Here is a 25,390-nt window from a genome sequence, read left to right as displayed (position 1 = left end):
TCACACTCACATTCACACCTACGGTCAATTTAGAGTCACCAGTTAACCTAACCTGCATGTCTTTGGACTGTGGGGGAAACCGGAGCACCCGGAGGAAACCCACGCGGACACGGGGAGAACATGCAAACTCCGCACAGAAAGGCCCTCGCCGGCCCCGGGGCTCGAACCCAGGACCTTCTTGCTGTGAGGCGACAGCGCTAACCACTACACCACCGTGCCGCCCTGTCTGCAACTGTAAGTGGAAAATATTTTCTTTCAATTTCCTGACTTTCCTTTGTAGAATTAAGGATCAGTGTACGTACTTTTATAGAAAGTACAGTTTTATTAGTGACATGAAAACGTCTAACTAGAAGGGCACTTGGAGAGTGCAGACTTCAGTGCATAACAAAAGGCCGTGTCTTGTAACGTTAGCGAAAGGGAAACTACAGTGGTGCTTGAAAGTTTGTGAACCCTTTAGAATTTTCTATATTTCTGCATAAATAGGACTTAAAACAACATCAGATTTTCACACAAGTCCTAAAAGTAGATAAAGAGAACCCAGTTAAACAAACGAGACAAAAATATTATACTTGGTCATTTATCTATTGAGGGAAATGATCCAATATTACATATCTGTGAGTGGCAAAAGTATGTGAACCTCTAGGATTAGCAGTTAATTTGAAGGTGAAATTAGAGTCAGGTGTTTTCAATCAATGGGATGACAATCAGGTGTGAGTGGGCACCCTGTTTTATTTAAAGAACAGGGATCTATCAAAGTCTGAGCTTCACAATTCATGTTTGTGGAAGTGTATCATGGCACGAACAGAGGAGATTTCTGAGGACCTCAGAAAAAACGTTGTTGATGCTCATCAGTCTGGAAAAGGTTACAAAACCATCTCTAAAGAGTTTGGACTCCACCAATCCACAGTCAGACATATTGTGTACAAATGGAGGAAATTCAAGACCATCGTTACCCTCCCCAGAAGTGGTCGACCAACAAAGATCACTCCAAGAGCAAGGTGTGTAATAGTCGGTGAGGTCACAAAGGACCCCAGGGTAACTTCTAAGCAACTGAAGGCCTCGCTCACATTGGCGAATGTTAATGTTCATGAGTCCACCATCAGGAGAACACTCAACAACACTGGTATGCATAGCAGGGTTGCAAGGAGAAAGCTACTGCTCTCCAAAAAGAACACTGCTACTTGTCTGCAGTTTGCTAAAAAATCACATGGACAAGCCAGAAAGCTATTGGAAAAATGTTTTGTGGATGGATGAGACCAAAATAGAACTTTTTGGTTTAAATGAGAAGCATTATGTTTGAAGAAAGGAAAACAGTGCATTCCAGCATAAGAACCTTATCCCATCTGTGAAACATGGTGGTGGTAGTATCATGGTTTGGGCCTGTTTTGCTGCTTCTGGGCCAGGATGGCTTGCCATCATTGATGGAACAATGAATTCTGAATTATACCAGCGAATTCTAAAGGAAAATGTCATGAACTGAATCTCAAGAGAAGGTGGGTCATGCAGCAAGACAGCGACCCTAAGCACACAAGTAGTTCCACCAAAGAATGGTTAAAGAAGAATAAAGTTAATGTTTTGGAATGGCCAAGTCAAAGTCCTGACCTTAATCCAATGGAAATGTTGTGAAAGGACCTGAAGCGAGCAGTTCATGTGAGGAAACCCACCAACATCCCAGAGTTGAAGCTGTTCTGCATGGAGGAATGGGCTAAAATTCCTCCAAGCCGGTGTGCAGGACTGATCAACAGTTACCAGAAACGTTTAGTTGCAGTTTCTGTTTAGTTGCAGTTTTGGTTGCACTTTCAAGCACCACTGTAAATGTGTCGATCCGCTTCATGACTCGGATCTGTTTCAAAATTTATTGGTTTCTTCCTTTGCCCATGCTACATCCTTCCACTAAGTTTAATGGAACTTGGTTTGGTAGGTTTTGCACAATCCAGCTTATAGACAAATAAACAAACCGTACCAAAAGCACAACTTCCTTGGTAACACAAATTACTTTTTTTAGAGGAAAAGATTAACTATACCATAGACTGTCTGCTCAAAATATTGAGTAGACAGTCTGTGGTATACTTGACAGACCTGGAAGTAGAGCACCGGATACAAGCTGCCTCCAAAGCATTTGGCTCCCTTCACGACCGTCTATGGTTGAGACACGACATCAGGAGGTCAACCAAAGTGAAGGTCTACAATGCAGCCATCCTACCATCACTCCTCTACTCCACGGAGTGCATGATCCTCTATTGAAAACAGATAAAGAAGCTCACCAAGACACAGCTCCACCATCTGCGACAAATTCTGGGGCTCCATTGGCAAGACAGGATAGCTGATGTCAAGGTGCTGAGGAGAGCCAAAACAACTAGTGTAGAGGCACTCATCACTGCCTCACAGCTACGTTGGGCTGGACATGTTCGGTGCATGCCTGACTCCAGACTCCCCAAAGCTGTCTTTTACGGAGAACTCAGCCAAGGAAGGAGGAACCAAGGCGGACAGAAGCTACGCTTCAAAGATGTGCTGAAGAGACACATGAAGAATACAGGAATTAACCCTGACACCTGGGAGCAAGCTGCCACCGACAGAAGTAACTGGAGAGCATCTGTGAGGTGGTCAATCAGAACCATCGAGGACAAGCATCAGAAAGAATATCAGTGAGCACATGAAAGAAGACATTCCTGTGCAACAACCGGACATGCATGCAGTGTTTGTGGACAGCTCTGCCGCTCGCGTGCAGGCCTTGCGGCCCACCTGTGGTCATGCAGGACTTAATCCTCTCTGCATAACAGTCATCATCAACATTGATGGGCTGCCGAAGAGACTCAAAATATTAAATGGGGATGCAGCACAATCCTTCCTGTTCTTTGTTTGTTGAAACAGGAAGGCAAATACTTTTGTTTTTATCTGAACAACATTCTACTGTACGTTTTTGCAAGCAGTTAATTTTTAGAGCCCTCTGCTGTCTGTGAGGTGAATTGCAGCCTTGTCCTTCCTTGTAACTGACTCAGTTATGTGTTAAAACTATAAATGCCTCATGAATTATTTTTCAAGGCAAATGTCCAATAACCAAAAAAGCGCAACACAAAGAAGCTATCATTCAAACTATCAACAAAACTAAAATTATGAACTGGACCTTTAATGCATATTACTATTTGATTTTAAAAATATACAAAAAGTTTCTCTCTCTCTCCTCTCAGTTTAACGGAGGTCTCAGGCAGTACTACATCAGCCTCCGGTGCCACTTCAGCTCTGATGTCTACAAGACAGAGATACTTGAAATCCGTGTCTTCCACCGGCACTTCCTCCAAAACCACCCTGCCTCCTATAGAGGACAACAGCGAATACAAGGGAAGGTGAGGAAGAAGCCTGTGAACACACAGCACACTCATGCATTGCTTTCCACTACTTTTGCCTGCAGGTGGTGCCATTTCTTTCTTTAATGTGAATTAAGACTTTCTTTATGCAGATCCTCTGATATAAGTTCCATTTTAAAGTGCTGTTTTGCACCACAATATTGTGATAGTATGATAAGGAAATGACAATGGCACATGCCTCGTTCACATTTGGACTTCATAAACCATTTCCCCTCTGTACTTTTTCTCAGTCCAAGTGCCAGACCTCCATCCACCTCACCCTCCGATCACAGCATCAGCACTCCAGAGCGCACTCATTTCCCCCGAGGGACGTCTAGCCGGAGCACCTTCCATGGAGCGCAGCTACACGAGCGCCGCAGTGCCACCTACAACGGCCCACCTGCCTCGCCCACCCTCTGCCATGACACAAGCACTCTAGCACCAGCACGCCGGGGCACATCCACCGGCATCATCAGCAAAATTACCTCCAAGTTTGCCCGCAGGTAAATGGTGCCAGCTGTGTGAAATAGTTAATGTAATAAGCAATACTTATGACCTTGCTCTTTCTTTTCATTTTACTCTTAGATATAGAATAAAATAATAAGGAATAAAACACTTGGGGGGCTTGTTGTTATGGGACATAATCAGTTTAACCATACCAAACTTAACCATATTAATGATATGGGGGTTTTTTTCTCAGTTAAACAATAGCGTTTTTTAAATCAATTAGTTATTAGTCTTATGTGGTGCATCCAACATAGAAAGCCCTGTGCAGTCGTTACTACAGAAACAATAGTGTACTAGAATTAACGTGCATTAATAAATGACTGCTGTCTAGGAAAAGAAAAAAATCAGAATTGAGAATTTAATAATGCTGTGTACAATGAAATCAGAATTGTCTGATTGTTACATGCACAGACAAATATATACTTAGTCAAAAAAATATGCAGCACAGTCATGTCAAATGTTTACACATAATGAAACTAACTCGAATTTATGAATGTCTTTAGAGACTAAACTGAAAGTTAATAGGCTGAGCATATATTGTTCAGTCAAAGTACAAATTACATAAATGATAAAAGCTTATTTATTTCTTGGTTGTTGGCTGGCTAACAGTAAGCGTAGCACAATTAGTTTTTCTATTTACTGTACTTGCTGACATCAAGCAGGCATTACTGACTTGATGTACTCAACTTATAACCCCAATTCCAAAAAAGTTGGGATGCTGTGTAAAACATAAAAAAGAATGTGGTGATTTGCAAATCATGGAAACCCTATATTTCACTGACAACAGTACAAAGACAACATATCAAATGTTGAGACTAAGAAATTTTAATGTTGTTTTGAAAAATATATGCTCATTTTGAATTTGATGCCAGTAACACGTTTCAAAAAAAGTTGGGACAGGGGCATGTTTACCACTGTGTTGCATCACCTCTACTTTTAACAACACTCTAAATGTTTGGGAACTGAAGAGACCAATTGCTGTAGTTTTGAAAGTGAAATGTTGTCCCATTCTTGCTTGATGTACAGTTTCAGTTGCTCACCAGTTTGGGATCTCCTTTGTTGTATTTTGTAGTTCATAATGTGCCAAATGTTTTCAACAGGAGACAGGTCTGGACTGCAGGCAGGTCAGTTTAGCACCTGGACTCTCTTACTACGGAGTCATGCAGTTGTATTATGTGTGGAATGCAGTTTGGCATAGTCTTGCTGATATAAGCAAAGCCTTCCCTGAAAAAGATATATAGTCTGAATGCCAGCATGTATATATCATTCAGCATTAATGATGCCTTCCCAGATGTGCAAGCTACCCATGCGATGTGCACTCTTGAACCCCAATACCATCACAGATCCTGGCTTTTGAACTGCGCACTGATAACAAGCTGGATGGTCCCTCTGCTCTTTAGCCTGGAGGACGTGGTGTCCATGATTTCCAAAAAATAATTTCAAATTTCCATTAGTTAGACCACAGGACAGTTTTCCACTTCGCCTCGGTCCGTCGTAAATGAGCTTGGGCCCAGGCAGTGGTGTTTCTGGATATTGTTTGTTTATATATGGTTTTAACGTGCATTTGTGGATGCAGTGATGAGCTACAGTATGTTCACAAGTTTTTGTAAGTGTTCCTGATTCCACACAGTGATTTCCACTATAAAATTGTGTCTGTTTTTAATGAAGTGCCAGCTGAAAGCCTGGAAATCATGGGCATCCAATGTTGCTTTTCAGCCTTGTCCCTTGGGTGCACAGATTTCTCCGTATTCTTTGAATCTTTTAATGATATTATGTACCGTAGATAATGTGATCCCCAAATTCTTTGCAATTTTACATCGAGGAATGTTATTCTTAAATCGTTGTACTACTTGCCCACACAGTTTTTCAGAGAATGGTGAACCCCTCCCCATCTTTACTTCTGAGAGACTCAGCCTCTCTGGGATGCTGTGTATATACCAAGTCATGTTTGCACACAGCCTCTCCAAAACTGTTTGAACTAAACATACCCAATCTGTCCTTTCATTTTTCATATTCCCCTTTTAACAGTAGCATACTTATGCCCTAAACTCCTTTGTCAAAACTTGATATTGATATTGCTAGATTCATTTGAAGTGGATCTCTTCTGGATGACCCAGTCAAAATATTCTGATTTCCCATTTCCTGTCTCGCAGACATTACTACATTTGTTGTGCGTTCTGTTTGAGCATATTGTCTTGCTCCTGTCTTGTTTTGTAGCACTGTGGTATGTGTGACTCAGAATGACTCCCAGACAATTCAGACAGCATTGTGCGTCACTGAACCAGAGCGTGATGATTCTTTGTTCTGATTGTTTTTTTGAGGGTTCCAAGTGAAGGGGAAGCAAGTGGCAAGTCAGAGTCGCCAAGGTGAGGGTTTTGGAAAAACTTTTTGTGTAGATTTTAGTAGTGAGTTGGACAGTCTTTCCTATTAAAATTCTGCACTTTGCTTGACAGGAGCACTTTGGGAGAATCAAAAGACGAGACTCGCGACTCAAAACCACGCTCACTGCGCTTCACATGGAGTATGAAGACGACATCTTCCATGGAGCCAGGCGACATGATGCGCGAGATCCGCAAAGTGCTAGACGACAATGGCTGTGACTACGAGCAGCGCGAGCGTTTCCTGCTTTTCTGCGTGCATGGTGATGCTCGTCATGACAACTTGGTCCAGTGGGAGATGGAGGTTTGCAAGCTACCGCGCCTCTCACTTAACGGTGTGCGCTTTAAGCGCATTTCAGGCACTTCCATCGCCTTCAAGAACATCGCATGCAAAATCGCTGATGAGCTAAAGCTCTGACAAGGGAACAGAAAGGAAACAATGTGGCTCAGTGTGGGCTAACAGCGATAAGTTTGGTTCACGTTTGGCTAGAGCCGAGGTGCTGCCTTAACAGAATGTGCGGTGCTCATCCTGTAAGTTTTGCTTTTCCATTAACTTTTATCACCTTTGCAATCCAGTATAGGCCCCAGTCAGTGATATTATTTTGATGCTGATGGACTTTTACGTGTGTTGGTCTGGGAAAGCTTGTTACTGTAGGTAAATTCTTAAACAGCCAAAAATGAAGAAAAGCTGATTTTTCTGCTTACGTACTTTAACACCACAACTTAGGAAACCACAAATCCAGTATATTTCACCAAAACAGTATGAATAATGCTTTTACTTTTTAACCCTGCCTCATGTTGGGTAAGGAGCTAGTGCAATAAATACAGTGGTTTAAAAAAAATCAGTCTGTCTAAAGATTTCTAAAACCTTGCTCGTAAAGTATGATGTCCTCACACACTGACTGATCAGGGGGTGGGTTTTCCAAAAGCTTCTTAACGCTAAGAGCATCTTAACTAGGAGACAGTGTGTTCATCGTGATGCTCGCTCTACCATTTAACGATTATCTTTGTGCTACGATGCTTTTGGGAAACCCACGCCAGGTTGTTGGGGAACAAACTGGACATAAGCCTAATCAATTCAGTATGGAGTCAGATGCAGGCTGTCAAAATATCTATAAAGCTCCTGTGCTACAGAATCTTTAAATCACTTTAGGGGTAATACCATTTTTAAAATGCTGTAGCTTGTGGTTGTGACAAATGCAAAAGAGACACATATTTCAATTCTGGAAAATTGATTTGAGAAATTATCTGTTGTACAAAATGTCACAGTTTCATCAAGTGAAGGGTTTTCCCAGGCCGCCACACATACAGTGCCTTGCAGAAGAATTCACACACACACACACAAACTTTTTATTAAAATTAACTTCTTTTTTTTTTATTATTTAACCAAATAATTGTTAGTTGCATAAGTATTCACTAGGGGTGTGCATTGGCACAGCCCTCACGATTCAATTCGATTACAATTCGGAGGGTAGCGATTCGATTCAATTCGATTCAATCCGATTCTACGATGCATTGTGATGCGTTAAAATTTTACTGAAAGCAAGGCAAATTTTTCAGTAGTCATGAGGCAATACAAGCAGTCAGATACTGAATAACATTTTATTGGCTGTTGTGTGGATCACTCCTGTTTTAAACAAAATAAAATTGAATGTTATAGAGTTTCAAATATGAAAAAGAAAACAAATTACAGCTTTTTAGTGCTTTGAATGAGACCAGATCTTTCTTTTTTACACACAGGTCTTGTCTACTTTCCCATCAACCTCGTAGAATCCAAAATGTGCCCAGATGTCAGCTTTCCAAGCTTTGGGTGCGTTAATAATAACCTGTCTCTCGCAGTCCTCTTCCTCCGCCTCAGCCATCTTGCTAAGCTAGTGCTCTCTCGACTGGCATGCAGCTACAGACTGCGCATGTCTGTGATGTTGCTCCGGAAATGCCCACGGAAGTTTTTTTTTTTTTAATATGCTGAATCGATCTGGCATGTTGCCGAATCGATGCTGAATCGTCCATGTCCCGCATTGCAATGCATTGCCGAATCGATTATTGTTGACACCACTAGTATTCACCCACCTGGACTGGGTAGAACTATAGCTGCAAGTCTTCTGAGTATGTTTTTATCAGCTTTGCAGGTCTGGATCCTGAGATTTTTGCTAATTTTTCTCGGCAAAGCTCTGTCCAATTGGATGAATGTCATCAATGAACAGTAATGTTCTTGGCAGAGATTCTTGATTGGATTAAGGTCTGGATTTTGGCTGGGCCAGTGTAACACTGCCCCAATCTCAAGTCTCAAGGCCTCTGCATGCTCTTGCGACAAGGCTTTCGCAGATAGCTTTTCGCAGACAGTCGTAATTTATCGTTGAGCGGGGAGTAATAGGCGTGCGTGATGTTATTCACCGCCACAACGCAAGGGGGCGCGAAGTCGCGAAATCGCTAGGAGTAGTTGGTGGGTGTGGTTAGTGGAGTGTTTATCCTCCAGTTACTTATAATGACTAGAACTGGAGTCGTATAGATGTACGTACTTCCTCACTCCCTCAATCAACCGCTTTTCGTGCTGCTCCATCTTCACTCGTGTTTTTAAAAATGGCGGTCGTGAAAACAAACCAAACTGGGAAAGTAGGGAAGCGGAAGTGCGTGTACAGCGGATGTAGAGTGGACCAATCAGAGCCCTCTTGTCTGCGAGGCTGTCTGCGGTGGTCACAATTTTTGGGAGGTGCGCGCAGAGCGTCTGCGAAGGGGGGGGCTTCGCAGACGCCATCTGCGACGCCATCTGCGAGGACTGGGTTGTCAGCATAAATTGGCCTTCAGTTGTAGACTGCAACAGGTTTTTCTTCTAGAAGTCTCTATCTGGCATCATTATCCATGCCCTCAACCCTGACCAGTTTTCCAGTCCCTCTTGATGAAAGCATCCCCACAACATGATGCTACCCACAACCATGTTTCACTGTGTGGATGGTGTTCTCAGAGTGATGAGCAATGTTGGGCATCTCCCAAAGGTAGCACTTTGTGCCGAGGCCAAAAAGTTCAGTTTAGGTGTCATCAGACCAGGGAATCTTTTGCCACACACTCGTTGAGCCCCAAACATGCCTTTTAAGACACCCCCCCCCCCCCCCCCTTTATTTTTAAAAATAATTCTCAACACTTTTCCCCACTGTGGAGCCCCCGGGCTACAGTTGTGTATGCTGAGAAGGTCTAATGGGTGCACACGTATGCAAGGCACTGTAGAGTGTAAGTGTTATACTCTGTCAATAGTTTTTAGCGGGTTGGTGTACATTCTGTGCAACAGCGACCTTGAAGGGATGACTTTAAGTGCAGGAAAACATTATGGCAAATATGGGGAAGATGATAAACACACAAAAAAAAACATTATTTGTAACCTCCTTTGTAATAGCATAATCAAAAATGCCAACATTGCAAAACGTTAATGAAAGCTACAATGGTCACCCAGTTAGTATTATGCAAATTCTGCTGTGCTACTTTGTAGCTACTAGTTTTCTTTGTTATTAAGTACATTTGCATTTTGAACGCAGCTACATTCCAACCTTTTATCCACTTCTGCTAATCTGCGAAATGTTTAATAGCCATTTTAAATGATTTCTCTGTTGACTGAGCTACCAAATAACCAGCATGGATTTTCAAAATGTACAGTTTAGTACATAGAGAGACACAGCTATTTATCAAAGACTGTACTATACGAATATGCATATGTCATCCTGCAAGTGTAGTATGAATGTTTTAATTGCTGTACAGAATAATGTTTGGGTACATTTTTAAAATTTGAGTTGTTCTTTAACTTTTGATTTTTTTTTTTTAAATTACATTAAGTGAGGAAAAAGATTTCAATCTTTCAAAGAAGCCATGGAAGAGTTTGAAGCTGATGATGCCACATGAAAAAAAAAAAAAAAGAAACGGGGGACTTCATAATAAGGATTTGTTGCACTAAGTATTACATTAAGTGGTACAAACCCTCTACTTGCACAACCTGTCGACACTGGAGAAATACTGAAAACTGGAGAAAAGTGTTGTGATCGTGCAGTTCATTTTATTTTGCTCAGTTGTGCTGCATATATAGTCTTTCTTGTATTTATTCCATTACACTATGACTGCTCTGTGCTGCTTTGTATTAGAAAGGCATTTAGTGTTTGATAAAAGAATAACGAGAAAGGAATTATATATGGTTTTTTGTTTTGTTTTATGGCTACGCATTGCCACATGCAATAGCATACGTTATGTTGGATATTCAGGTTTTATCACAGGTAGAGGGAGAACGATTAAAAAAAAACAAACCAAACAAAACAGAGAAATGTGTGGCATGAAGTACAAAAAAAAAAAAAGGTCCCTGTCCTTGCAGCAAAGCACATGCTGGTTTGCCACTAAAAATCTGAAGTGTTAAAAAAAAAATACATTCTGGCATTTCTGTGCAGAGCTTTTGTTTAGGACTATCTGATTCCATTTCACTAGTGCACAATATTAAACTTACTTGAATGAAACACAATATGAAAGTGTGTTCGTGACCATTTTTACACGACTAGTTGGATAAATTCTGCAGGTATGCTGGTCACTGCTGATGAGATCTAACTATTAAAAAAGTAGAGCCTTACCGTATGATGGTGTGTGTTTTCAAACCTGATGCTTCTTTACCTTGGGACATGAAGGGAGAACAGCGCGCACTTAACACACATTTATCTGATCATTTAGCCAAAATTTATCTATGTTAGAATATACAGCAAGCATGCATAAGGGTTGCTAAATGTAGCCCCCTACTGTTTTGTAATGTAGTATTATCCCTGAAAAGAAGAGATCCCTGCTGCACAACAGCAGATGCAGCCCCCTGTTGTGGCAGTTTGGCAAAAGCGTTGCTCTGGGCAACGTGAAATGAGCTGGAATCCTTCAACAACATTCAGGCCAGAGCATGGATCCTACATGAACTTGTCTTGCCATGCCAGTGAATCATGGCAACAAAGCCAGTATTGTATGTGCCTATTAACACATGACTATCCAAGGAGTGGCAGGCAATGCATCAGAGACGCAGGAAAATGCTAAAACTTTCCAAGATTCAAAGCAAACCCTGTGATCAGACACATTAACAGATTATAAAGCAAGGAACTGAGATACTGGGAAGCTAACGGTAATGTTAAGAAATGCAGTAGAAACACCGAAGGCTTTGGAATCATAAAACACAAATGCGTGTGCTGTTACTACTAATCAACCCCCAGTATCATGCTGGCTACCTTTTATTGTTTCGGGAAGGGGAGTAAAATGAAAAACACTGCAGTTGGAAAATAATACATGTAATGTGATTTTATATTTTTATTTCAGTTTAAAACCATGGCTTCAGTTTTGACCTTTGGTTTCCAAACAATGCAGGCATGAATTGAATACATGTGTGGCAAAGAATTGTTGGTCCAGTAGAGCAATATCATGACAGTATAGTCGATTAAAAATTCAGAATCACATAACTATTACTGGATTTAATTATTAAAACAGTGTCTTTAGTTGCATTTACAGATCATACAAACCAACATCAATAAAAATTATTTCAAAATCCTATCAAATTCTTTTGCCGGTTTGGCCCCACATCCTACAAAAGCATAATATATATTCAGTTTACAAATGGAAAGCAGGGATAAAATGTAAACATTGAATTTAGCATATTTACTTGTTTCAAACAGGATAATAAATAGAAGCTCTAATTTCAGTAGCTGTGTTTACAATAATCACCAAAACTTGTAATCTTTTTAGTTAACAATACACTTAGTGAAGTGTTAGAGCATGGCTTGGTTTAACAATATGGATTTCAAGCGATGGCGGACACCTATGTAACAGCATTGGCATGCATGGGGTACCCATGTCGTCCATTCTCAAGCTGGGAAGCATCACTGCTTTATCGGTATTTTCTCTCCATTTACCCACAAAGTGGAAAGTATCACTGGTTTATCAGTAACTCCCTCCCGTATTCAATCACTTAAGTCAAGGATCAAGTGTTCATATATGCGTGTTTGCCCCTTAAAACTGGATGCCAGGAGGAACTCTCGATTATCAATGGACACCAGTGAGAACGCTCGTGGGGCCTGGATGTTGAGCTCTTGGAAGTGAATGAATTGGCCTTTCTTGGAGTCCCAGCGGTACACCTGAGTGAAGGAGTAGTCGCTGCCCAGGATGGCGTACTGCCAGTCTGCCACTGTGAACGGCTGAAAGACCATGGAGCCTCGTGATGGCACACTCTGGACCTCTTCAAACATGGCGCCATCCCATTTCATTACCTTGGAGTCACCAATGAAGCGTGTTAAGCACACATAGAGCTCACCCTTCACTTGAAAGTGCTTCACAGCATAGACATCCTCCATCTCAGGGATGTCAGTGCGCCTTTCAAACAGCTTGGAACTCCTGTTCCACTGGTAGACGACAGGCCTTTGCGAGCTGCTGGATAAGATCAGGTGTGGCTTGCCAGAAATTTCCAGATATTCCACGTCTGTGTCACGATACCACGGATGCAGCGACTGGTGTGAGTAAAAACCATTGCCGTTCCACTTGTACACTGTGGTAGAACCAGCTTTTGAGCTGTCTGCAACGACGAAGAACGATTCTCCATCCAAGCGGAATACCTCCACATCGTTCGGCTTGCGGATTTTTAGGATGTCGATATCTTGGATTTTGATGAACTTGTTGGCGGAGATGTCTCGCTTGTAGATGTGCGAGCCACCAAATAGCTGAGCCACTATGACAAACAGTTGGTTGTCAATCACCAGAGGTTTGCAAATAACAGTCGAGGTGCCTGTTGGAGAAATAAGTAATACTGACTGTGACATCTCTTGTGAGGGATTTGGATTTCAGATCCTGACTTGCTCATCATTTTGTGGTAGGTCAGTTCCAATTTTAAAGAACTGTCCCTTATATACATTACATTTAATAAAATAAGACATGCTTGGCTAATTATACTGTAAACACATACTCGTTATATTGTCAAAATTCCGAAATTCCATTTGAACATGGTCCCATTCCATAAAGCTACATCTTCCAATGAAAGGCTGGGCAAAAACCACATACTGGTCACCACCAGAAGTAAACGTCTCCACTGAAATGGACTGGAACTCGAGAGACTTCAGCAATGAAAAATCTGAAACAAAAGCTTGTTTAATGTTGCAATATGAATCCAAGATCGTGGGATATATATTTAATGACTGCAAAGAACAACGCATGAAACAATAAACTGACCAGTTGTTATGCAATCAAATGACTGTGGAGTAAGAGCATTGATTTTCTTTCCTTGATAGGCTGGAGGGCTGTTGCAGTATATCTGGTCTACAGTTGCGTTGGTGTGGTAAATCCAGTCCACCAGCCATTTCAGTTTGCAATCACAGATGAACAGATTTCCACGCAAGTCACTGGACAGCACACAACAGTAAACGGTTTTGTCATCAGCTCAATCATTAACCTGCCTGTCCACAGTATAGCTGGACATTAAATTAATACATACACTTTTGTCAAAGTGTCCACCCCTTTAAAGAGATCTTTTGGCAGAGACTCCAGATTGTTGAAGGCAAGGCTCCTGTGGAGGAATTTTTAGTAAAAAATCATTTTATTCAAGAAGGCTTGCTTACACATTTTTGCTCTTATTTAAGTATTTAATTTGGGATGTAAATATACAAGTAAGTCTACCTGAATGTGATCTTTGGTAGTTCACCTTGATAGTGAAAATGCTATTTAAGTGCATATAATCATAACTGCATTGTCATTACAGCATTTCACCTGTCACAGTTTTGACATCTGTTGCAGTTATCTGAAGGCAGCTCATCAGACCAGAGACTAGCTATCGGGTTAGAGACATCAGCTCATAAAGGGAAGGGTTTTCACAGAACCGACAACATGGTTTGTGTTCAAAAAAGTTGGTAGCAGAAACAGATTTTTTTCAAGATTGACAAAATATGAATATACTCTCTGCTTGAAATTCAAAACTTGCTGTCTCAGCATTCATGGTGCTAGTCAAACGTGGTAAACAAAATATAACCACTTCAGATTGCCATCCTATTTATACATATCAGCTAATAATTAATAGTAAGGAATTAAATGTAACTATTGTTCATTCGGTCATGTTAGATGCTTATCCAGACTTTTGTATGCAGTGAATTTTATTTAAGAGTACATTAGGCCATTATTAAAAAATGTTCTGTTTCCGGTCCACCGGCCGGGTGAGTGCCGTTTGTGCGGTTGAAAATTTTTTTTTAACGCCGGTTTTTCGACATTTTTTTCGGGTTCGTAAATCTAAAATCGAACTTGACATTTCTGCATTCCCAGGGCTTTCCACTAAGGCTCATACTAGCCAGCCATGACAAATAAGTAGCCAGCCGGGGGGAGTAAACACAAAAACTCCTGTGCACGCAGTTCCCAGGATTAAATGTATTTTCCACAGACCATTTATTTATTCACTTTACTCAAATACAAAGTAAAACGGCAGTAAATCTTCTTTCTTTTCTTGCGTATTGCATCATGAGGCGTTCCTGGCTTGTAAATCTCTTATTTTCGGTGCATGACACATTCACGCAGCTGAGCATGCTATGAATTAACAACGACAGCGGTCTGCAGTGGGGCTACACAATTACACACTCAGCGAACATTTCTCCATTTGTGTATGAAAATACACTCCAACCACTCAGTTTGGGTTCATTTACAGCCAACGGTGTCTTTTGATGCCAGCACGTAATTGAACGAGAGAAGACTGGTTTACCGGAGACAAAATAAGCGTCATCTCTGCTTCTGTTCCCTCCGACACACTACTGCCTCCGCCGAGCGCGCGCGCACTCTGAACCGAATCGGCTCTGCGCATGCGCCGTGCGGCACAAAAAAATGGCAGCCACCATGAAGGAAGGAGATCCGGAGTTTTCAAACATTTGCTTAAGTGTGAAATCGCAAAATGGTATTCTAGCGAACAACAAAATAGTAAAGATTCAGAAAAACAAATCATTCAGTGATCATTTTAATAGTGTCATTTCATCCGAACTAGGCCTAACGCTCGATTTAGAACTACAAAAAGTCCGTGTGTCGGGCATTTTAAGTACCTTTGTAAAAGTTTTGCAAATGTTGCAGTCAGCATTTAAAATGCTAACTTAAAGTTTTTGTACAAGTTTCAGTTGATTAAACTGTCATTTTATTAAATGTGTCTGCTTTTGTAATAAAAAAGTACTGAAAGAAAAAGCAAACACAGCATTGCGATTTCTTATCCATCCATATATATAAAAAAAAAATCCCTCCCTGTTAGGTTTATATAAGTATTATTCTTGACCAAGAAGGCAGTAATATATTTGTGACAAAATTAAGGATTAACTTCGGTTCAGTTAAAATGACCTTCTGTCTCGGCTGGACATTGTTTGGGAACATTTTGTTTGTTTGATATGAAATGTGTATTTTTGATCGGAGATGTGTCTGAACGACGCCAAGGCCTGTTTTGATGTCAGATCGACCCACACACACTTTAATGTTGGATGTAATGGTAGCCTTATTGCTGAACAAAGAGTTAAGACTTTATATTTTAGAGCTTTTTAAGATCCTTTATTATTTTGGACTATTGCATATACTATGGCAGTGATTTTAAACTGTTCCTGTGTAGCCTGACCTTCGTCCAGTGGAGAAGAACACTTCTTTGTTAGACCAAACATAGTCTTTGTTTAAAACATTGTCGTAAAAGCATCTCGCGCGCTTTGACGTGCGTAAATGAAATTGCTGAAATATTATTTTGCTTATGATTGAAGGTTTCATTCACACACACACACATGCATATGGAATTAAGATGTGATTTGCTGACCTAGCACATAGACACAGATATCAAAATGATGTCACTCACTCACTCACACCCTCCCATAGACACACACACACACACACACCCCTCTCTGAGGTCACATACAAACACACACACACACACACACACATTTGACAGACACAATAGCCGTTTGGAGAGATTATGATTTGTTATAAAAGGTGTTTGTAATCTTTCATCTTTGGCAAGAATACTGCGATTAAACAGCAGTGAAACCGATCTCTGGTTCTCTGTTTTTTTTGCGGTGTTCCGTCCCAGAATTCTGCAGGTGGTACGAGGGCGGGGGTCCCGAGAAATAAGTTGACCGATTGACCGTTTCAGACTGGGTTAAACCCCAACACTCCCTCCCGACTGAAAATTTTTTTGCTCACCCGGTGGACAGGAAACGGATTTTTTTTTAAGGATGGCATTACTTGGACATTTTTGATAGGATTGCTGTTGATAAGGCAATAGGACATGATTTGACTTCCCCATGGTTAACATTCAACAATGACTCCTGTGCTGTCCAACTGGATCAAGTCCCAAACTCCCACTGAATTATTACTGGATAATTACAATCACATGCCGGATCATTGTGCAGTTAATAAATGGGCCTATATTGTTTCCAGACTTCTGAGTTAAACTGTCAGTTGGGACACTTTCGGTTGTGCTACAAATTATAAAGTACTGCTTCCCGAACAGCTGTTTCTCACACTGTAAGAACTGGAGGAAGAGAAGGCCATAAGCAGTCGACCTTCCTTCTTTTTGAGCACTGCTTCAAAACAGTAAGGTGAGACTGGTCAAACCCAAAAGGCACGCTAGTACTGTATCACAGCACTGTTGAATTCTTTATTCTCTTTGGTCAGAAGGTGTCGATAAATTTTCTGTAACAGCACAACTCAGAAATGTTTCAGATTCAAGGCAAGTCATAGTGATATTATAATGCGGTCATTCTAACACATCTATTTATGCAGTAGCGATTTACACAGAGATTTGTATGATGGACTCTACACATAAATGGATTGAACATTTTGTGTAATTGTTGATATGGTGACGTTTTCTGTAAGGAGGTTTTATTTATTTAGCATTTTTGGAGGCGGTCTCCAGGCTGCTCCTTTACCTTTTCTGACATGGAAAATAAGTCTTCAGGATGGTTTCTCAGTAATGTGATGTATTAAGTTCGAGACGAGGAGTGAGAGAATAGGGAGAGGCTGGTTAAGGAATGCTTTTTATAGCTGCTTTAACAGGATAACAGGAATGAATGACTTTGTTTTGTGGACCACAACATTAAATGTAACATCTGACAATCAGAAAAAATATGCTTTTTCAAGGAATCCACTGGGCAATATATAATAAATAAAAAAAAAAAAACAATGAGTTACACAAATCACCTAGAATTACAACTGTAACCTTGTTTCAGGGTTTGTTTTTATTTTCAACCGGACTATACGTTAGCTCCAAAGAGAATTTACGCTTCAATTCTATGAATGCTTAGTTATGGTTTGAGCTGTGCTTCCAGAACTTAAGGGGTGTTCACACGGCACGTATTTGCATCGATGCTGCACCGATGTATTTTGTTGCGATATATCTTACACCGGTGTAAATTTTGTGGAGCGTTCACACGTCACAAACCTGCTTACTAGAGAGAAGCGTGTTAGCACCGGTGCAGCCCCACTTGCGTTCACACGGCAGTTTTTGCGACCGTGCTATACGATAGTAATAATGCGGATGCGTGAAAATGTACTTCCTTTTCCCGGTTGTCATGGCATCACCAAGCGCCGGGAAAACAACGTGGATGAAGACACCAGTGTTGCCAGATACTGCTGACGTTATCCAGCCCAAAATATGTTCAAATCCGCCAAAATGCACTTAAAACCACCCAATCTGGCAACACTGGAAGACACGCAGTTCTGTTGTTGTTGATATTCGCCATTTTGGAAGCGCAAAATACCAGGATGCAAATTATGCAATGCCCGTATGTAATCAACTCTCCTCACGCGTAGCGAGTCGACCCCTGTAGCGTTCAGACGTCCCATTTTATATCGGTGCTGCCCCGCAAACTAGCATTTAGTCCGGAGTAAATTTCTTAGACCACCTCCCGAGCAGGGTTAGATTTGCACCGGTTTAAGCAGCTTTCAGGGGCTACACCGGTATAACTTTGTACCGTGTGAACGCTCTACCGGGGCAGTCCCGGTGCTACACCGGAGTAAAAGTTGCCGTGTGAACACCCCTTTAGTTGGCATAAATTTCCAGTGCCATGTATTGGAAGACCATTAATCTAAAAAGGTCCAAGCTGTCGATGCTTCCTCTAAGGTGTGTGGGATCTGCAGCCATGTTGATTATTATTATTATGTTGAGCGATCAGGACACATTCTGGGACGCAACTTAGCTTTAAAGTGGTGCTAATTCGGCGATTTTTAACGTCAAAGTCCATTCATGTTGAATGTGACAATGCTTGAGTGTTGTGGCTTTCCAGAACTGGAGTATGATGTCACTGTTAGAACTGTTAGAACATTTAAATGACTCAGATGATTGCTTTCTACTGCTTTTGGGAAAATCAGCCTGATTGAGCGGAGTGTCCTCACCAGAGCTCCTCACCCCAAACCCAAGGGACACAAGGAACATTCTGGGATTGTTTAATTCACTGTTGAGACCCCAATCACATGATTCTCCTCTCTCTTGCAAGTAATCTATTAAACGAAATGTCAGCCAGAAGTTGAAGAGATTTTCTGAAAAGCTGTGATTCTTTCTAAAGACCAGAAAACAACCTAATCTGCTAGAGCTTTCACTTGTTGCCAGGGTGGGAGAATAAAACAGCCTTGGTGGGATTGCAACACTCAGTAATGCCTTGGGAGGCTTAAAAGCCTTCTTGTTGTGCCTTATAACTGCACTTGTAAAGTGAAAACTGACCACAGAATTCATCTTTAACCCTCTCAGAAAACAATTAAACACTCCTGTTCGTTATTTCTTGAAATAAAACCGCAAAAAGCTTCAGAAGAACAAAATAAGCTTACAGTTACTGAGTAATTCGCATTTCAATACTCACAAGTGTATTAAGGACTTAAGACCTCGGAAGGCAAAAGGTGATATAGACTTGATTTGATTATTTTCAATAAACCTGTGAAAGAAGAAGCAGACAAAAAAATAACCTCACTGAACATTTGGATATCAGAATATAAAACTTGCATCCCAAGGAATACTTCCAAAGTCTTTCAAATCAAAATCAAGCAACACTTACAGGTATTCTAAATGTGGAAGACCAAGGAAGGCATCCCCATTTATGGACTCAAACACGTTAGCTGTGAAAAGTCTTACACAAACGAAATGACAAACACTATTAAATATTTGACATGGCTTTCTTTAGAAGCTTTAAACCTCCTGCCTGAAAGTCTCCCTTAATAGCTGAGCGTTTTAAGATTCTGTATTAAACTGGAGGTTTGTGAAATCAAATCCCAGGACTGTTGCTTCCATCGAGCCATAAGATCTTCCACGAACAACTGTTTAGTTTGATGCCTGTAAGTTGGTTCAGATACTTTATAGCCGTTTACTAAATGAATGTAATATAAAAGTTCCTCAGGGTTTGTCATGGCGAGCTAGAGCTGAAAATGGCTAGTTAAATAGCCATGCTTATGAATCCCCCCCGCTACATTGTATTTTGGTGCATTCGTAGTTGTCTTTCGATTAATCTACACTACCGTTCAAAAGTTTGGGGTCACTTTGAAATGTCCTTATTTTTGAAAGAAAAGCATTGTTCTTTTCAATGAAGATCACTTTAAACTAATCAGAAATCCACTCTATACATCGCTAATGTGGTAAATGACTATTCTAGCTGCAAATGTCTGGTTTTTGGTGCAATATCTCCAGAGGCCCATTTCCAGCAACTCTCACTCCAGTGTTCTAATGGTACAATGTATTTGCTCATTGCCTCAGAAGGCTAATGGATGATTAGAAAACCCTTGTACAATCATGTTAGCACAGCTGAAAACAGTTGAGCTCTTTAGAGAAGCTATAAAACTGACCTTCCTTTGAGCAGATTGAGGCTACATCCACACGACAACGGCAACGAGATGTTATTTTAAAAAATATCGCGTCCACATGGGCAACGGATCAGTAAAATATCAGGTCCATATGGCAACGCAACGCTTGCTGAAAACGATGCAATACACATGCCACACCTCTAGGAGTGCTGTAAGACGGTCCCTTCAGAGACACCAGAACAATAGAAGAAGTAAGGACGCATGCGCATAAACTATTATGCGCGAGACTTCATATTAGCCACAAAGTCAGAAAAATCTGTTCGTAAAATTACATTATAATGACCAAATACAATGAAAAGTATTTTTCCAGTCTCACCTGTGAAAGGTAATCCCATGTGATCTCGTTTGGACGGTAAACCTGTTGGTACAGTTAAACGCAGCACATGAATGAGGCATCTTTATTCTCCGCTTTGACCCATCCAATATGGCAGCGAGGATGACGTATGATTCTACACAGAAGGCGGCGTCTTTAATGGTCCGGAATAAATTGAATGCTACACGTTGATGGATTAATTTGTTCTTCTATGCCCTTTTTGAGGAATGTATTGTAGGACTTAAACCAACATCTGAAGAGGTGAGATTGCTCCTTTTTTTCCCTATTTTTGCTGGCGGGATTGACTCTGCCCTAAGGGCTATTCTCTCTCTCTCTCTCTCTCTCTCTCTCTCTCTCTCACTTTGCACCATTACACAATAAATATTCACAGTGAAAATATTTTGTAAGCGCGCTTCATGAACCAAGTTATAGGATTTGTTGACAACTCGCATCAAGTTCGTTACACTTCTACCTGGCGTGAAGCACTGACAGTCATGTGGTTGTGACATCATCGTAAACAAATCCGTTCTACTCATCCAGACGACTTCGCAACGGCAACGTTGCCAGATCTTTCCACTCTGGGACCCGTTCTCAAAAGATTGCATTTTGGGGCACCCAAAACGCTGGTGCCGTGTGGACGCCAGGCCTAAACGATAAACAATTGTATCAGATTCACCTGAATCCGTTGCCGTGTGGACAGGGCCTGAGTTTCTTAAGCATCACATTTGTGGGGTCGATTAAATGCTCAAAATGGCCAGAAAAAGGTCTTGACTATATTTTCTATTCGTTTTACAACTTATGGTGGTAAATAAAAGTGTGACTTTTCATGGAAAACACTAAATTGTCTGGGTGACCCCAAACTTTTGAACGGTAGTGTAGTTACACTTGGCGACATACCAACGTTGGCAGTACCAATATAGAGTATGTCGTTTACCAAAAGGCAGTGTAAAGAGCTTAGTTTTAATAAATATGTATAGGAAACAGATATGATTGCTTAAAATGTTCCAAAACAGTCTTGATTTCAGTTTGGATAACCAAGCATAGTCTATATTGTAGCCAGGTAAACTGTATTTTATACAAATATACACACTTGGAGGAGGGGAAAAAAGGTCCATCTGGCTTTGTCTTTTTTTTTGGGGGGGGGCCTTAGAGGTCCTATCATCAGAAATGGTTCCAAGTAGGAAATTAGAACTATAAACCTCCAGAGAACACCTGAGGAACATATTCAAGCTCTAGTGCATAACCAGTATATTAATCTACTCATCAAACTTTTTGTAGGCAGGGACTACTTTAATTGTAAAATATATTCACCCTCAGTACCCTGAAGGCACCCTCAAATTTGACATTATTTATATGCGTAATTGTTTTTCAGTCATTGAGATGTGGATTAAAGCCATTCAATTCAAGTGGCCAGTCAAACGGATTAATAACTATAAGATCTTAATAATAAATATCACTTGATAATGGTGGGCTGTGATTTCCACAAATGTAACCATCCATCCATTATCTGTACCCGCTTATCCTGTACAGGGTCGCAGGCAAGCTGGAGCCTATCCCAGCTGACTATGGGTGAGAGGCGGGGTACACCCTGGACAAGTCACCAGGTCATCGCAGGGCTGACACATAGACACACACAACCATTCACACTCACATTCACACCTACGGTCAATTTAGAGTCACCAATTAGCCTAACCTGCATGTCTTTGGTGGAAACCGGAGCACCCGGAGGAAACCCACGCAGACACGGGGAGAACATGCAAACTCCGCACAGAAAGGCCCTCATCGGCCGCTGGGCTCGAACCCAGGACCTTCTTGCTGTGAGGCGACAGCGCTAACCACTACACCACCGTGCCGCCCAAGTGTAACCCAATACATTTTTTAAAAATCCCAGTGGTAAGTGAGAATCTGTTATGCTGAATAAAGCATGCCGTGAGTTGTGGGTGGTAAAAAAGAGCAACTGGACTTGCTTGATCTTCAAGCAAGTCCAGTTGCTCTTTTTTACCACCCACAGTTTACTATGACCTGGATGACTGAGAATCTTCACAGACATGCCATGAGTTTAATTTGTGCCAGGTTGGTTTTCAATTCAATTCAACACAAGCAGCTAGGTAGTGAGTAGCCTAGCTTGTTCTTTCGAAATAGTTATTAACGCTAGAGCTGTCAAAATTGTCACGTTAATGTGTTCATAACGCATATTTTTAGGCTCGTCCAAGTTGACGCATTGTTAACGCATATATTACGGCTGTCAAATGAACGTTCCTGATTGCTTTTGGGGATGGGGTGCCTTGACAATATGGTGTTATTGTCAGAGTCCCTAGAAGCACCCCTGTCTTCGGTGTGTATCTTTTACCTGGAAAGGTGAATGAACTGTACTCTGAAAGCTAATCGTGAAGACTACATTCATCTTGCCATGTAAAAGATGCATACGATACCACAGGCAGAAAAGCTGTACTCTACACAGCACCACCCCAGCGACAAAGAAAGATGTAGTTTAGTATATGAGAGAGGGAGTCAGGTTATATAAGACTCGGTGATTTTAAGCCACAAATGTAATCATGTTGAAATTATAGTACAGGAAGGGAAAGTTTGTAGGGGTTTTTTTTTTTTTACTTTCACATGTACAGGTCCCTACTGCAACATGGCGACTGACGGACTCATCTATAGGACTGTACTGTTTAGTACCATTTACACAAGACTGAATCCACTTTAACATACTGAAATTAACACAAAGGTTCACTTTAATGATTATTATTATTATTATTATTACTGATCTTACAAGAGGTGGAGTGCTGGGGTGTGAATGAAGCTCTCCTTGGGGATTTCACTGAAGCTGGACTTCACGAAGGATCTTTAAAAATAATAAATGAAATAAACACATCATTAGATGAAGAAGGAAAGATGAAGGATTTCATGGGGGGAGAACAGCCAAAAAGCCTAGAAATGAGCAGGGATTAGTGTTATTTGATATTTAACAGATAAAGTGAGGTGTTTTATTTATTTACTTGTTCATTTGTGTTTAAGTGAAAGCCAAAACGGTTCAACAAACACATTATTACTTGCTTAGACATCATTAATTTCCATTTCCTCAGTGAAGAAGAAGGAGAGGAAGAAGGAGGAGGAGGAGAAGATGAAGAAGACAGAAGGAGCAGAAGGAGAAAAAGGAGCAGGAGGAGGAGAGGGACAAGAAGGAGGAGAAGGACAAGAAGGAGAAAAAGGAGCAGAAGGAGAAAAGGAGCAGGAGGAGGAGAAGACGGAGAAGGACAAGAAGAAGGAGAAAAAGGAGCAGGAGAAGGACAAGAAGAAGGAGAAAAAGGAGGAGGAGAAGGAGGACAAGAAGGAGGAGAAGAAGGAGGAGAAGAAGGAGGAGAAGGACAAGGAGAAAAAGGAGAAGGACAAGAAGAAGGAGGAGAAGAAGAAGGAGGAGGAGAAGGAAGAGAAGAAGACGGAGAAGGACAAGAAGAAGGAGAAAAAGAAGGAGGAGAAGGAAGAGAAGAAGGAGGAGAAGAAGGAGGAGAAGGACAAGAAGAAGGAGAAAAAGGAGGAGAAGGACAAGAAGAAGGAGGAGAAGAAGGATAAAGAGGAGGAGGATAAGAAGGAGAAAAAGAAGGAGGAGGAGAAGAAGGAGGAGAAGGACAAGAAGAAGGAGGGGAAGGAAGAGAAGGAGGAGAAAAAGGAGGAGGAGGAGGAGAAGGAGGACAAAAAGAAGAAAAAGAAGGGGGAGAAGGAAGAGAAGGAGGAGAAAAAGAAGGACAAGAAGGAGGAGGAGAAGAAGGAAGAGAAGGACAAGAAGGAGAAGGAGGACAAGGAGGAGAAAAAGGAGGAGAAGGATAAGAAGGAGAAAAAGGAGAAGAAGGAAGAGAAGGAGGAGGAGGAGAAAAGGAGGAGAAAAAGGAGCAGGAGAAGGACAAGAAGAAGGAGAAAAAGGAAGAGAAGAAGGAGGAGAAAAAGAAGGAGAAGAAGGAAGAGAAGGAGGAGAAGCTAAAGATAGCCATGTTCTGCTGAGGGACTTACAGTGAGATGACGTCAGGAGGGAAGCCGCGCGGAATGGAGGCGCTGCTCGAGCACAGCGCGGTGTCTTTGGCGCACGTGCAGCTCGCGGGGCAGCGCATCGTCCGCCTCCTGCCTTCAGCCAGCAGCGCGAGCGCCACAACGCAGCACAGCAGGCGAAAGCGGCGCGCGCTAACCAGCGCCATGGGAACGAGTCAGCCGGATTCCGACCCGCGCGCGCGATGTCCCCGCTCATGAACCGGAGCTGGGCTGGGGAGAAAGCCGTGCGCGCGCGTGAACCCCCCGTGTTTTTCGGTGAGACTGTGGCGCGCGCGCTCGCTCCCTCGGTCTCCTCTCTCTCTCTCTGATGGAGAATCAGCGGGAAAATCCCGCGTGTAAAGACAGGTGGACTCAACCCGGGATCACCACCGCAGAGATGAGCTCTCTCTCTCTCTCTCTCTCTCTCTCAGCCACGCCCTGCACGGGTCCCTCCGGTATGGCGGGGCTTTACTGCGCAACGCACAGACGCTCCACAGGATGCTCACACACACACACACAGCACAGCGCAACACACTAACGACCGTCCCTACCCATTATTATTATTATTATTATTATTATGATGCACAGCCGCACTGCTACCCTGTCTCTGCTCCACACTGGTGGGCGTTTCTTTCAGGTCTCCATGGAGACGGTAGTGGGCGTTGCTATGGTTATGTCGAACATGTCTTTGTGGAAGCAACTGTCAGTCAGTTAACTTGTACAGCGCTTTAAACAACAGACACTGTCGTGAAGAAAAAGGAAGACTTTAAACACATCAGCTACAGTGGTGCTTGAAAGTTTGTGCACCCTTTAGAATTTTCTATATTTCTGCATAAATATGACCTAAAACATCAGATTTTCACACAAGTCCTAAAAGTAGATAAAGAGAACCCAGTTAAACAAATGAGACAAAAATATTATACTTGGTCATTTATTTATTGGCGGCACGGTGGTGTAGTGGTTAGCGCTGTCGCCTCACAGCAAGAAGGTCCGGGTTC

At 41.7% G+C, this 25,390-nt stretch overlaps 2 protein-coding genes across 3 annotated transcripts in view; one reads left to right on the top strand and one right to left on the bottom strand.

Annotated features, from left to right (window-relative positions):
* The window catches only part of LOC132882558 (serine/threonine-protein kinase MARK1-like), a 141,474-nt gene extending 134,261 nt beyond the window's left edge, over positions 1–7,213 (top strand). The window contains exons 14-17 of the mRNA XM_060915651.1: positions 3,189–3,344; positions 3,596–3,847; positions 6,173–6,217; positions 6,305–7,213. Coding sequence (XP_060771634.1) covers positions 3,189–3,344; positions 3,596–3,847; positions 6,173–6,217; positions 6,305–6,647 — 796 coding nt within the window. The 3' untranslated portion in view covers positions 6,648–7,213. The remainder of the gene's footprint in view (positions 1–3,188; positions 3,345–3,595; positions 3,848–6,172; positions 6,218–6,304) is intronic.
* A 4,315-nt stretch (positions 7,214–11,528) lies between these two features.
* Positions 11,529–24,943, bottom strand: lgi1a (leucine-rich, glioma inactivated 1a). 2 transcript variants are annotated; one of them, XM_060916899.1, is made up of 8 exons: positions 24,378–24,943; positions 23,143–23,214; positions 19,255–19,326; positions 19,063–19,134; positions 13,704–13,775; positions 13,442–13,611; positions 13,179–13,343; positions 11,529–13,001 (listed from the first exon to the last, which is right to left on the bottom strand). In XM_060916899.1, the coding sequence occupies exons 1-8, from the start codon at positions 24,557–24,559 to the stop codon at positions 12,184–12,186; spliced, it is 1,623 nt and encodes a 540-aa protein (XP_060772882.1). In that variant the 5' UTR covers positions 24,560–24,943; the 3' UTR covers positions 11,529–12,183. The 2 variants fall into 2 exon arrangements, with proteins under 2 accessions (XP_060772882.1, XP_060772883.1); XM_060916900.1 differs by lacking the exons at positions 19,063–19,134; positions 19,255–19,326 and having other exon boundaries at positions 24,378–24,942.
* Between the last annotated feature and the right edge of the window lie 447 nt (positions 24,944–25,390).

The sequence above is a fragment of the Neoarius graeffei genome, chromosome 3 (assembly GCF_027579695.1).
Source record: "Neoarius graeffei isolate fNeoGra1 chromosome 3, fNeoGra1.pri, whole genome shotgun sequence".
In the NCBI taxonomy this organism is placed as follows: domain Eukaryota; kingdom Metazoa; phylum Chordata; class Actinopteri; order Siluriformes; family Ariidae; genus Neoarius; species Neoarius graeffei.
This window is presented reverse-complemented; position numbering and strand designations above follow the sequence as displayed.